Here is a 13369-nt window from a genome sequence, read left to right on the forward strand (position 1 = left end):
TTCCTCGCTCTGTCGGCGGGCGGTACGGTTGTTGATTGTTGGCAGGCGGTACGGCTGTTGATTCTCGGCGGGCTAGCGGAGAACTCAGAAATGTCGACTTGATTGAAGATGGAAGAGAAATCTTTAATCTCTTCACTTCTGTAGGCAAACAGATGAAGATGCGAATTGCTCGGCGGTCTCCTTCGGATCCGTTAGAGTGTTCGGTTGAACACAGAGTAATCTCAACTCATCCAGCGAGATGGAGATTGTATGGCCACAGTTTCAAGTCGGACATTACTTCCTTGTGCCACGAGGTTGCACCTGAGAGCAGCGAAGAGCTGCGTCCACACGCTGCAAACAAAGTTGCTGGAAGCAAATCCCGAAAGCATTTTAGAGGTATTTCAACTCCTGATGATGTCATGTTTGAGGGACGTTCTGTTGTGTGCCTCATCCAATAGGAGTTGAGAGTTCGATCCTTTAGTGAGCAAGGCTTCATGGGATTTGTAGTCTGTTTTGGACTCCCTTTGTTTGATTTTGACGTGATTATTATCAGTAAGATTTACGACTTGGAATGTGGGGGCTTGAGTTAGGTTTTTACGACTGTGTTAGGCCTGCCTTTGTCTTCTATCTGAATACATGAGGCCCAACAGTATCAACAATCTGTTTAAGAAAATGTGTAGGAATAATATCATGAGGGGAGGTAGTAGACTTTACCTGACCAATAGTATTGTAAAGCAAACTCCTTCCAAACAGCTTCACAAATAGGTGAATCAGTAGCAGTCTGATAAGGAGGAACATTGTTGAATTTGCAGTCTTAACAACAAAAAATGTAAGAAAACTTTCACATTAAAACATATTTATTCCTTGCATCCCTCACCGCTTTCTGAAAGTTAGAAAGAGCATACCTAAGAATTTCATAGGAAACCTACAATTTATCTTTCTTCCATTTTCGTTCGGCTCTCCTACAAATCTGTCTGAGCGAGCGGACAGTATTATTCAACCAGGGATCTGACTTCGTTTTCACATATTTAGACTTCAGTGGGGCAACTGAGCAGAGAATATTTAAACAGACTGAATTAAGGTAAGATAGTCAAGAGTTCAAGGATAACAATTTGCAAGCATCTGAACACCTCAGAAAACAACCCCTGAGTAGTAAGGCAGATCATCCGAGACCAACGAACAAAGGATTTAGCTGTTTGGACAGGAAGATAGACATTCAAAATAACAGGCTTGTGATCAGAAAAGTTAAAATCACAGATGTCAATATCATTAACAGATAGGCCATGGGATAAAACCAGATCTAAAGTATGGCCCTGTATATGCGTAGGGCCTTTCACCAGTTGTTCAAAGTTAAATGAATGAATAAGACTTAAAAACTCCTTGGATAATGGATTAGATAAACAATACACATGAATATTAAAATCTCCAAGTAGTAAAATTCTGTCATGGTTTGGTACAATACTCCCTAAAAAGTCCGCAAATTCATCACAAAATTTCCTATTGAGTTTTGGTGGACGATAAATCACAGCAACAACCATTGGATTTGTAGAGTCCATTAAAAACAGCTGCAGTTCAAAACTATGATAAACTTCAGTCGGCAGGGTGCGAATGAGAAACTTGTTTTTGAAAATAGTGGCTAACCCTCCGCCCCGTCCTGTGATCCGAGGAGAGTTGATAAAATGATAGTCTTGCGGCACCAGTTCCAAGAAGGGGCTAGAATCCCCTACATTTAGCCAAGTCTCAGTCACACATATATCCAGACCACGCGAGGTGAAAAAATTGTTAAGAATAAAAGTCTTATTTACCAACAATCTGGCATTGATCAGTACCATATTGATTGGCGGTACATCACAAACCGGCTACAGTCCACGGCACAGGGAACTAAGGTTCCGATGGTCCACTCCACGCCGGCAAAGCCGCAGCAACATTCACGAATGAAAGCCTCCAATTATAGGGGATTATTGAGATAAAACCAGAGACTATTTAGCCTGAGATGGACCACTTGTATTAAAATTAGAAGAATACCCAACATGGTGGGTTTAGAAAAGGAAGTCTTGCCTTACAGGTTAAAAAAGGCAATTACTTTTTGATATAGACATTGTATGTCCAGTAATTCTAAAACACACATGCGCATTCGTGGGACCAGTCTGAAAAAAATTCTCTCTTTTTTTTTTTTTTTTTTTTTTGCATGATCTGATCTAAAGATGCACAATTTATGATACCATGATTGTCAGATTTTACTGCTGATTTGAAATATGATATTTGATTGTAATCTTGACAAACGTTTTGGAGATTTCCATCTTTCCCTATTCAAGAAGATAGGAGCTGTAGTTGTATGCCACTTGCATCCAAAAAAAAACAAAAAAAAAAACAGTTGCCCAGAAGTGTTCCAAAGATGTCTGCCGAGTGGACTAAGTGCATCTAAAAGGTGTATGACTCTTTTACCTGTAAAGCGGAACTTCATTTTCTATATCCGTTGACCGTTCGGCATTCCAATTTCTCCCATTCATTTTAATGGAAGCGTTCTGTCTCTTTTAAATAGACTCTGACTATTTTTAGAATAAAGCAATTTTTTTTCCATAAGGGACTGTTTACACCGAATGTGTCCTTACTTAAAAAAAAAAAAAGAAAAAAGAAAAAAAAAAGAGATGCAGTGCTGAGAATGGAACAAAATTTGAAGCAATGGCGTAGATTTGGTTTGAACATTGATGGGGACCAAATGTTGTTGTTAAAAAGGTCTTCATCTAGAGAATGTGACATCCACAATGGGGAATTAGGCAAAGAAATGTGTGATGCAGCAGTTTTCTTCAGTATCAAAGCACATGTTTAATTTTTTTTGGGCAACATGAAATGGTGTAGTTCCAAAGATTTACTGTGATTAACCCTTTGGCATTTAGTTTCATGAAAAAATTATCCGAACAAAATTAACCGGTTACCAGTATTTAAAAATAAATGTTTCACTCATTGAAAATCACTTTGTTCCAGTTTTCGTTTAAGTTCTGCTAAAAATTTCATTCGTTTTCTGTTTCCGTTCCTTGCACCGTTTTTAGTCCCTGATGTAGGGATGCCGCTGTGTGAGACTTTGACAGTTAGATTACCATCTGAGAAAAAAATTGCGGTTAACCGGTTTTACGATTATTTGCACATTTTCTTATTATGCAACAGCACTGATGCAAAAAATTCATATCATATAACAACTGAACATCTAAGTGGATGTATTTCTGGGGGATATGTGGACGCTAAGGGAAGACCTATAATAAGAAAACTGATAAATGCACACACATACATAAAAAAAGAGGTAATAATAGCCACTCCAATCTAGGGCACGACACCGCTTATGCACATCCCGAGCTCAGTGATGTGCTTAAGTGTAAACAGAGTGCTTCAAAAGTGCATAAATGTAAGATTATTGTGGGTGCGCAACATGTAGTTCACGGCATTAAACCATTTTTTTTTTCTGCATTTCTTCTGCATCAGTTTATTAAAGCAATTTGTTGTCTGTCAGACACCCCAACTTAAAGAATCGTCAACAGTCGCTATTAAAATACGGTCCACAGCATCTCATAAATAAACCTTTGGACTATGCATAATAATGGGAACATTGCTTACAGCAGGCAATTTAAAGTCTGATCATGACTAAAATTGACATTTATTGTTGAATGCGGTGAACTTGTACAGAAGCAATGCTTGAAATAATGAGGACGATTTAAGAAGCAACTCTTCAAGTTTACTCGCTGATGGTAACTACACGCAATGCACCACACACTGTCAGCACGCTTAAACATTACAAAAAGTGGCATCTTTAATTCATCCCTTTAAAATCACCACAGCTAAAAATATTAAACTTACTAGCTTGTTGTTGGACGACTAGTGGAGCATCCTGTCCCATTTGTAGGATGTGTATCTTTCTAGGAATTCTGTCAGCTTGTATTACACCCATCATCTTCAGACAGTCGTTTAAATGCTGCCAAACAGCCGATTTAAGTCGCTTTTTTGATGGATATGAGTCTGGTAGATCAAATTCCTCTGTTATATTTTGGAATTCGTGTGTTTAAGCTTCAGTTTCACGTGAATTGAAAGTTCACGTTCAGTTCGCGACACCTGGCCATTAAAACACCACGCGGCCACCCTCCATAACCATAGCAACAGCTCCACTTCCGACACAGGCACAAGAGTTTACCCATTTAGGTTTACAAAATCTTACAAAAAACAATTTTATATTATATATATTTAGACATTATATATAATAATTTTGCACGTGTAAATAAAGCATTTCACGGTTTTTAACCGTGTATTCTAAATTCTTATGGTTAAATTAACTGTGATATATTTAATCACGGTTAATAGTAAAACCGTATAATCATGGCATCCCTAATTCAATGCATACTCTTAAATATGTATACACTGTATCATATCAAACATTCAGAAAAAGCATTAGGGTTAATGTTTCAGAAACAATATACCCTTTCAGAACGTTACAATTCTTACCTGCTCATCTGAAATGCTTATCTGCTTTCCTCACCATGAAAAACAACTGATCATTTATATGGACACCTTTAATATCTTCATTGACTCCACATATGACTCATGTGATACAGTTGTGCTCAAAAGTTTGCATACCCTTGGAGAATTGGTAATATATGTACCATTTTTAAAGAAAACATGAGTGAGCAGGCAAAACACATTTCTTTTATTTCTTATGGGATTCATATTCAGCTTTAGGTTATAACAGAATGGCACAATCATAAAACAAAACATGGCAACAAAGAAAAAAATGAAATGACCCCTGATCAAAAGTCTGCATACCCTTAGTTCTTAATACTGTGTATTGACCCCTATAGCATCAATGACAGCGTGCAGTCTTTTGTAATAGTTGTCTACGAGGCCCCAAATTCTTGCAGGTGGTATAGCTGCCCATTCGTTTTGGCAAAATGCCTCCAGATCATGCAAAGTCTTTGGTCGTCTTGCATGAACTGCACGTTTGAGATCTCCCCAGAGTGGCTCGATGATATTAAGGTCAGGAGACTGTGATGGCCACTCCAGAACCTTCAACTTTTTCTGCTGTAACCACTGGAGGGTCATCTTGGCCTTGTGCTTAGGGTCATTGTCGTGCTGGAAAGTCCAAGTGCGTCCCATGCGCAGCTTTCGTGCAGAAGAACGCAAATTGTCTGCCAGTATTTTCTGATAACATGCTGCATTCATCTTGCCATACATTTTTACAAGATTCCCCGTGCCTTTAGAACTCACACACCCCCAAAACATCAGTGAGCCACCACCATGCTTCACAGTGCTGATGGTTTTCTTTTCAATATAGGCCTTGTTGACCCCTCTCCAAACATAGCGCTTATGGTTGTGACGATAAAGCTCTATTTTGGTCTCGTCACTCCAAATTACAGTGTGCCAGAAGCTGTGAGGCATGTCAAGGTGTTATCGGGCATATTGTAACTGGGCTTTTTTGTGGCATTGGCACAGTAAAGGCTTCTTTCTGGCAACTCGACCATGCAGCTCATTTTTGTTCAAGTATCATCATATTGTGCTCCTTGAAACAACCACACCATCTTTTTCCAGAGCAGCCTGTATTTCTCCTGAGGTTACCTGTGGGTTTTTCTTTGTATCCCGAACAATTCTTCTGGCAGTTATGGCTGAAATCTTTCTTGGTCTACCTGACTTTGGCTTGGTATCAAGAGATCTCCGAATTTTCCACTTCTTAATAAGTGATTGAACAGTGCTGACTGGCATTTTCAAGGCTTTGGATATCTTTTTATATCCTTTTCCATCTTATAAAGTTCCATTACCTTGTTACGCAGGTCTTTTGACAGTTCTTTTCTGCTCCCCATGGCTCAGTATCTAGCCTGCTCAGTGCATCCACGTGAGAGCTAACAAACTCATTGACTATTTATACACAGACACTAATTGCAATTTAAAAAGGCACAGGTGTGGGAAATTAACCTTTAATTGCCATTTAAACCTGAGTGTGTCACCTTGTGTGTCTGTAACAAGGCCAAAGATTCAAGGGTATGTAAACTTTTGATCAGGGCCATTTGGGTGATTTTTGTTACCATTATGATTTAAAAAGGAGCCAAACAACTATGTGATAATAAATGGCTTCATCTGATCACTATCCTTAAATAAAAGACAGTTTTTTTGCATGATCAGTCATATTTTCCAAATCAATGGCAAAATTTCACAATTTCTGCCAAGGTATGCAAACTTTTGAGCACAACTGTATATTTCATGTTTTCTAAATTCATACAAACGTTTTGTGTGGGTAACAGACCTACAGACCGAAATTGCATGTTGTCAGCCACTGACTGACTTGTGAGTTTTATAATAATAAACGACTGTGAGTTTATGCATCCTGGCCAGCGCTGAGAAAAGTAACGGGTACTAATTATAATTATAATTTTCTTTATTTATCACACATTATACATTTTGCACATATACAGTGAAATTCTTCTTTTTCACATATCCCAGCTAGGCTGGGGTCAGAGTGCAGGGTCAGCCATGATACGGCGCCCCTGGAGCAGATAGGGTCAAGGGCCTTGCTCAAGGGCCCAACAGTGGCATCTTGGCGGTGCTGGGGCTTGAACCCCCGACCTTCTGATCAGTAACCCAGAGCCTTAACCGCTGAGCTACCACTGCCCCTACCACGTGACACTGCTGTCTGGTTGGGCGATACCAACTCGCACAATGGAGGGGGGACTTCAGTTTTTTGTCTCAATATGACAGACTCACAGACACGCAAATGCAAGGTATCTCATACTAAAGTATTTTCAGCGTTGATACAAATATATAAACAAGGCCAGATGCATGGTTGGGGGGAGCATTGGGGGGACGTGTGCCCCCCGTCTCCCCCAATTCTACAACACTGAGTTGATGTTATCAAAAAAATGACAAAAATGCTCCCAAAATTTTAAATATGGGGGCAAAAAATGCCCTTGTATTATTGTGAACACATGAGCAAACCTTTAATGTATCAATGTTACACTGGGGTCAAATGCATACTTTCTTCCTCAGGTGACCACAGGCACCACCTCTTTGACGCCTCGTTGGGACAAGTGTGTAAATTACGTAGAAAACACACTTATCTACGCCACCGGTAGGCTGTTTGTCGATAAGCACTTTCAGGAGGACAAAAAACACATGGTATGACTTATTTATTCATTTGTTCAAATATTCATTTTGTGTATAAATTTAATCAGATATTCACTTGGCTCCCTGGAATATTTAATTGAAATACTTTAAAAATCATGACTGGAATGTAAAAAAATAAAACAAATCAAACAGGGTAGTATGTGGACATACTTTAGTATAAAGAGTGCTAAACTGTATATTTGACAGTTGTCCCAAGCAATGATGTCGTGGCTACGTGGCTGTGCTAGTTTCATGTCTCTAGTATCATTCTTTAGTGTGTTTTTTTCTCACAAAAAATACTTTTAACTCAAATCATTATTTAATTTCCATTTATTTATCTATTTGGTAAGTAGCCATTTAATAAGTTTTTAATTTATAGTCAGCTGGTCATTATTGTACATACAAGACCTGATCATGAAGGGTTTATTTTGCAATAATGACGTACTTCACATTATCCCGTACAAATTTGACTATCCATTTGTTTGTGTAATGGTTCATTCATTGACTCATTGGTTCTTTTGATTAAAACATTGTATTTAAATTTCTTAGTTTTTGTTGCCGTCTAGTGGCACTAATTACAAAGAACAGAATAAAACACTAGATCACATTTTACTGCGTGCTTATCTGATGAATGTACCATTTGTGAAGATGGAAGAACTTATAGATGGTGTTCAGTGGGCATTTATTGACATGCTTGAGAAGGAGAATGACTGGATGGATGAAGAAACAAAGAGAAAAGCAACAGAAAAGGTGTGCCAGTCTATTTGTGACAGCTGTGAATATCAGAATGAGTGCTGAACCAAAGGTCTCATTCACATCATTAATGTCATTAGGCTCATGCAGTCTTGGCGAAAGTGGGTTACCCAGAGTTTATACTGAATGACACCTATATTAACGAGGACCTCAAATGGGTATGTTTACAAGCTTGACTATTAATTGTTTTATACATGTTGATTTTCTAGTTAATTGTGATCATTTTTAATTTTGAACGGCAGACATCAGTGCAATTCATTCTTCTTTTTGTTTAATGTGTTTTTTATGTTTATGCACAGTTGTCATTCACAGAGACAGATTACTTTGGGAATGTTATGCAGACGCTAAAGTTCGTTGCTCAGTCTGACATCGGCTGGCTAAGGAAAACAGTCCTACGCACAGAGTAAGTTGTCAGCGTTTGGCAGGTCTTAGAACAAGGTGAAGTATCTTTGTAATAATCTTGTAGGCTTCGACATATGGTGTGATACCGCCACAGGTGAACCAAGTTCAAGTCTCGGCTCAGTGACACTGTTCCCCCTCTTCTCCTGTCGTTTCCTGTCTTCATTCACTTTCCTATATAATAAAGGAGAAAAATGTCAAAGATACACATAAATATACATTTTTTTTTCTTTCCCAGGTGGTTCACCAACCCGACTACAGTTAATGCATTCTACAGCTCTTCTACTAACCAGATCAGTAAGTTATCTTATATTGTATTATTACACATTTGTAGTATGATCTGGATTTCCTATTTGGAAAGTATATTTTCAATTTTATAAAATATAGTTGATCATGTTCTTCTACTTGGATTAGTGAACTGTCTCTCTCTGCTCAGGATTCCCTGCAGGTGAACTTCAGAAGCCATTTTTCTGGGGACTGGACTACCCTCGGTGAGACACCAATGTGCAATTATTCTCGTTAATGATTTAAAATTTCCATTTATTTTCTCTGTAAGCAATGTCTTACTTCTTGTGATGATTTCAAGAGGTTACAAAAATGACTGTTCCAATTAGAATGTGGTACTAAAATTATCATAATGGCTTTTAAAATAAAAATTCTTGGTTTAGTTAGGATACGTGGCCAGATTTAGTTGTTACGCTTCAATGTGTTTCACAGATCCCTAAGCTATGGAGCGATTGGTGTAATTGTTGGCCATGAACTGACCCATGGCTTTGATAACAATGGTGAGGGTATTTGATTTGAATAGACTATTCTCAACACATAATTTGCCATGGTGATGACCAGTTCTTAAGGACATCTGTGTATCTGTGCGTTCATCTAGGTAGGAAGTACGACAAAGATGGGATCCTGAACCAGTGGTGGAGCAATTCCTCCATCACCCGCTTCAATGAAAAAACACAATGCATGATCGACCAATACAATAGTTACTACTGGAATGAAGCGGGGCTAAAAGTACAATAGGCACCAGCCTTTTCAATGCATTTCTGTTCTCATCAAAATGTGCCAGATTGAGCATCCATACTAATCTTTAACCACAATCCTCTCTCAAGGTCAGGGGGAAGAGGACACTGGGAGAGAACATTGCTGACAATGGAGGGATGAGGGAATCTTTTAGGGTATAACAGTGTTTTCGGTAACACTTTACAATAAGGTTTCATTTGTTAACATTAGTTAAGAACATCAGTTAACATGAACTAACAATGAAAAATATTTTGACAGCATTTATTAATATTAGTTAATTTAAACATATAATAATACAATTTTTAAATCTAAAGATGTATGTTTAAATTTTTAATGCACTATGAACTGACATAAACTAACAATATACAAAGATTAATAAATGCTGTAAAAAAATATTGTTCATTGTTAGTTTATGATACCTAATGCATTAGTTGTAACCTTATTGTTTTCTATACTACTTATTCTATTGTAAATATAATTATCATACAGTAAACTGAATAAGATTTAACTTGCCTGTCTCATCCTGATGTTAATTCTTATTAGTTGTTTTCTGTGTTTATGTGCGTATGTCAATTCATGTATATGTGTGTGTCTATAGGCTTACAGGAGATGGATCGAGAAAGAGAGAGGAGGATTTGAGGAGCCTCTATTACCTGGAGTGGGTCTGACCAATAATGAACTGTTCTTCCTCAGTTATGCCCATGTTAGTACTCAGAAAGCAGCATGAAGATACATCAATTCCAAATATCAAATCCATTATATTTTCCCATAACAAATTAGACAGGATTGAAGCATGTGTTATCGGCACTGTAAAAAAATGGTAACCTGCAATTGTTACCTTAAGGAACTATCTCAACTTGATCTAACCCTTAAAATTAGCTTTGTTGGTGTAACCTTATGTATTCAGGTTGATTCGATGTTCCCATACAGTAATCTAATATATGGCAATATACACTCACTGAACACTTTATTAGGTACACCTATACACCTATTATTTATGCGATTATCTAATCAGCCAATCGTGTGGCAGCAGTGCAATGCATAAAAATCATGCAGATACGAGTCATGAGCTTCAGTCAATGGGTGCTTCTCAAATGGAAGGCTGCAGCCTAGTAAGGCTGTGTCCTTCCTTGACCAGTCCTTCAGTGGTTCTAGGCTAGATGACTCCTCAGCATTCAGCGCTAGAATGAGAGGGTCTAGTAAGTGCGCATGGCGAACCATAAGCATAGAAACATGTGATATTCAGTATTGGGGAGTAACGAAATACATGTAACGGGATTACGTATTTAAAATACAAAATATAAGTAACCGTATTCCACTACAGTTACAATTTAAATCATTGGTAATTAAAATACAGTTACATTCAAAAAGTATTTTGATTACTGAAGAGATTACTTTGCATTTTATTGTCATTTGTTTCATTTAATATTTAGTCCTTTCAGATGGAAAACATTTATACATATAAATGATGCGATCCAAAGTGCATTTGAACACCGGTGAAACACTTTCTTATGATGTGTTACATTCATACAAGCAGACAGAGAAGTACGTTTGAAGTAAGTTTGGAGCAGAAGAAACAGAAATAAACCTTGTGTAAATTGTCAGCTTTACGCTAAGCTAAAATGCTATTTCTAGCCATTTTACATGCACATGTTACCAGGTACAATCATATTGTTTTATCAAGAAAAGACCTTTGATAATAGGGCAAAAATCGTATTCTTGATAATAATGTTTGTATTGTTTTCCTGTAAAAATATCAAAAAATCCTTAAAACAAGATCAGTTTGATTTATCTTATTTTAGAAACAACACTGCATAAGATATTTAGGTTTTTCAGAGAATATATTTTTAACATGTGTATTTTGTCTTAATGTAAGGGCAGAGTTTTTATAGTCAAAATAAGTGAAAAAATCTACCAGTGCTGAAGAAGTAATCTAAAGTATTTAGAATACGTTACTGACATTGAGTAATCTAACGGAATACGTTACAAATTACATTTTACAGCATGTATTCTGTAATCTGTAATGGAAAACATTTCAAAAGTAACCCTCCCAACCCTGGTGATATTTTACTTTTAGAAAACCCATATGCTTCAGAAAATGAGAAATATGTCCCTAGTTCCTTTATTATTTTAGTAAAATGTTTTATTCACAAAGCTAGTCACTCAAAAAAAAGCCTTTATATAATAAATTTTGCAACACTGCATCTTAGAGTTTATATTTAACCCTTTCAAATATGAAAAAACAGAACCCTAGACTTGTAAAAAATATACAACTTTTAAAACTTTTCAAATTCATGTAATTGCCCTTTTATTAATTTTATTTATTAATTTATTTTGTGCTTTGTATCTTCTAATTTGTTGTATTGTCTAAACTACTTGCATTTTGTATTTTTCTACATATTGTCATTGCTGCAAATGCGAATAAAAACTTGAAAAGAGAGAAAAAAGTAAGCTGCATCAGAAAGGTTTCCACCTCCGCAGTCACGTGACTTGTTTTCCGCCCTTTTCTATGATAATTTGAGACATGTGCAAAGGATTGTGGGTGATTGAAGGCCACGAAGGATACACCCAGTGCATCCTCCAAAATATGGCAAACCAAGGCTGCGAAACGAGGCTGCCTTCCAAGTGACCTCACAATTGAGATGGCCTTTGACGGTGCTTGATGATGTGGCAGCCGAGATATCCAGCCTATAGCGAGGCTGCAGCCTTCCGATTGAGAAGCACCCAATGTTCAAATCAACCATCAGAATGGGGAAAGAATTTGCTTGTGATAGATCTCTAGCTTAGTCGTGAAGGAGGTAGCGGGGGCCTGGTGAACTGCCCACGTAAGTCTTTTTTATTAATCACACTATTCAGTTCTGCACACAAAGGATGACTTTTCAGTACAAAAAACAACACACACAGAGTAAGCTTTGTGCTTCGCTCTCTCTTTCCTCCAGCAGTCTGGACTGCCCTTATATCCCTCTCCAGCTCTCACTGCAACAGCTGTTAGAGATAATTTCCCACAGGTGTCAATCCTTAACGCTCTTCCTCTGCTGGCCTCGCTCTCCACAGAAGTCGCTCGGCCAGGCCCCCATCTCCATAGTGCCTCAGTGATTTTGACCGTGGCATGATTGTTGGTGGCAGTCAGGCTGGTTTGAGTATTTCTGTATCTGCTGATCTCCTGGGATTTTCACGCACAACAGTCTCTAGAGTTTACTCAGAATGGTGCCAAAAACAAAAAATATCCAATGAGCGGCAGTTCTGCAGATGGAAATGCCTTGTTAATGAGAGAGGAATGGCCAGACTGGTTCGAGCTGACAGAAAGGCTATGTTAACTCAGATAACCACTTTGTACAATTGCAGTGAGCAGAATAGCATCTCAAAATGCACAACACCACGAACCTTGAGGCAAATGGGCTATAACATCAGAAGACCACTTCGGGAACTTTATTAGGACCATAGTGTTCCTAATCAGAGGTGGAAAGTAAAAAATGACAACTACTCTCGTTAGAGTACTTGAGTAAATTTTTCACATTTTTCAAGTATAAATAAATAATAGTACTTTTTGTTGAGTTGATTAAAAATGAAGTATTCAACTTCGCTACAATTATTTTTCACCACAATTACAAAGTACAAAAAAATACATAATATGTCTGAATTTTTGGGAAGAAGAAAGTTATAAGCGCTTTCATTTTATTCTGGAAAGGAGCCGTTCATTCAGGTATGAGGGATCTGTCTGAACACGTTTAACACTTATCAAACTTCACTTGTTTTTAAGGTAGGCAATGTTTTAACTGTGTCAAACATTAGCACAATGTAGTTTGACATATATGTGGGGATATCTTGTTTACTTGCTACTATATGTCTAAAACAAACTTTTTATATACCTTAGAAAGATACAATGCCAAGAGTGTCAGAAATGAATGGGTACTCGTAGCAAAAATGCCACCGAAATTGACAAAAATATCCCCGAAATTAAAAAATATGGGGGCAAAAAATGCCCAGGCAATGAGTTCCTGTGTTTTATTAATAATATCTGATATAGTTACTATTACATACATTGCGATTTTCTTTTAAGTTTAATAACTGAACATTATTT

General features: G+C 37.5%; 1 protein-coding gene and 1 long non-coding RNA gene across 3 annotated transcripts in view; one reads left to right on the forward strand and one right to left on the reverse strand.

Moving 5' to 3' along the window:
- phex (phosphate regulating endopeptidase homolog, X-linked) overlaps nucleotides 1–13369 on the forward strand; it is a 37276-nt gene that overhangs the window by 17523 nt on the left and 6384 nt on the right. For both annotated transcript variants that reach the window (XM_051681905.1, XM_051681906.1), the window contains 10 exons: nucleotides 6997–7125; nucleotides 7762–7863; nucleotides 7947–8024; nucleotides 8166–8269; nucleotides 8504–8562; nucleotides 8702–8756; nucleotides 8983–9050; nucleotides 9149–9279; nucleotides 9378–9443; nucleotides 9887–9991. In XM_051681905.1, the coding sequence (XP_051537865.1) occupies nucleotides 6997–7125; nucleotides 7762–7863; nucleotides 7947–8024; nucleotides 8166–8269; nucleotides 8504–8562; nucleotides 8702–8756; nucleotides 8983–9050; nucleotides 9149–9279; nucleotides 9378–9443; nucleotides 9887–9991 (897 nt within the window). The remainder of the gene's footprint in view (nucleotides 1–6996; nucleotides 7126–7761; nucleotides 7864–7946; nucleotides 8025–8165; nucleotides 8270–8503; nucleotides 8563–8701; nucleotides 8757–8982; nucleotides 9051–9148; nucleotides 9280–9377; nucleotides 9444–9886; nucleotides 9992–13369) is intronic.
- The window catches only part of LOC127431491 (uncharacterized), a 50188-nt gene continuing 45104 nt past the window's right edge, over nucleotides 8286–13369 (reverse strand). The window contains exon 3 of the long non-coding RNA XR_007895613.1: nucleotides 8286–8439. This is a non-coding gene — a long non-coding RNA (uncharacterized LOC127431491). The remainder of the gene's footprint in view (nucleotides 8440–13369) is intronic.

The sequence above is a fragment of the Myxocyprinus asiaticus genome, chromosome 41 (genome assembly GCF_019703515.2).
Source record: "Myxocyprinus asiaticus isolate MX2 ecotype Aquarium Trade chromosome 41, UBuf_Myxa_2, whole genome shotgun sequence".
Lineage (NCBI taxonomy): Eukaryota > Metazoa > Chordata > Actinopteri > Cypriniformes > Catostomidae > Myxocyprinus > Myxocyprinus asiaticus.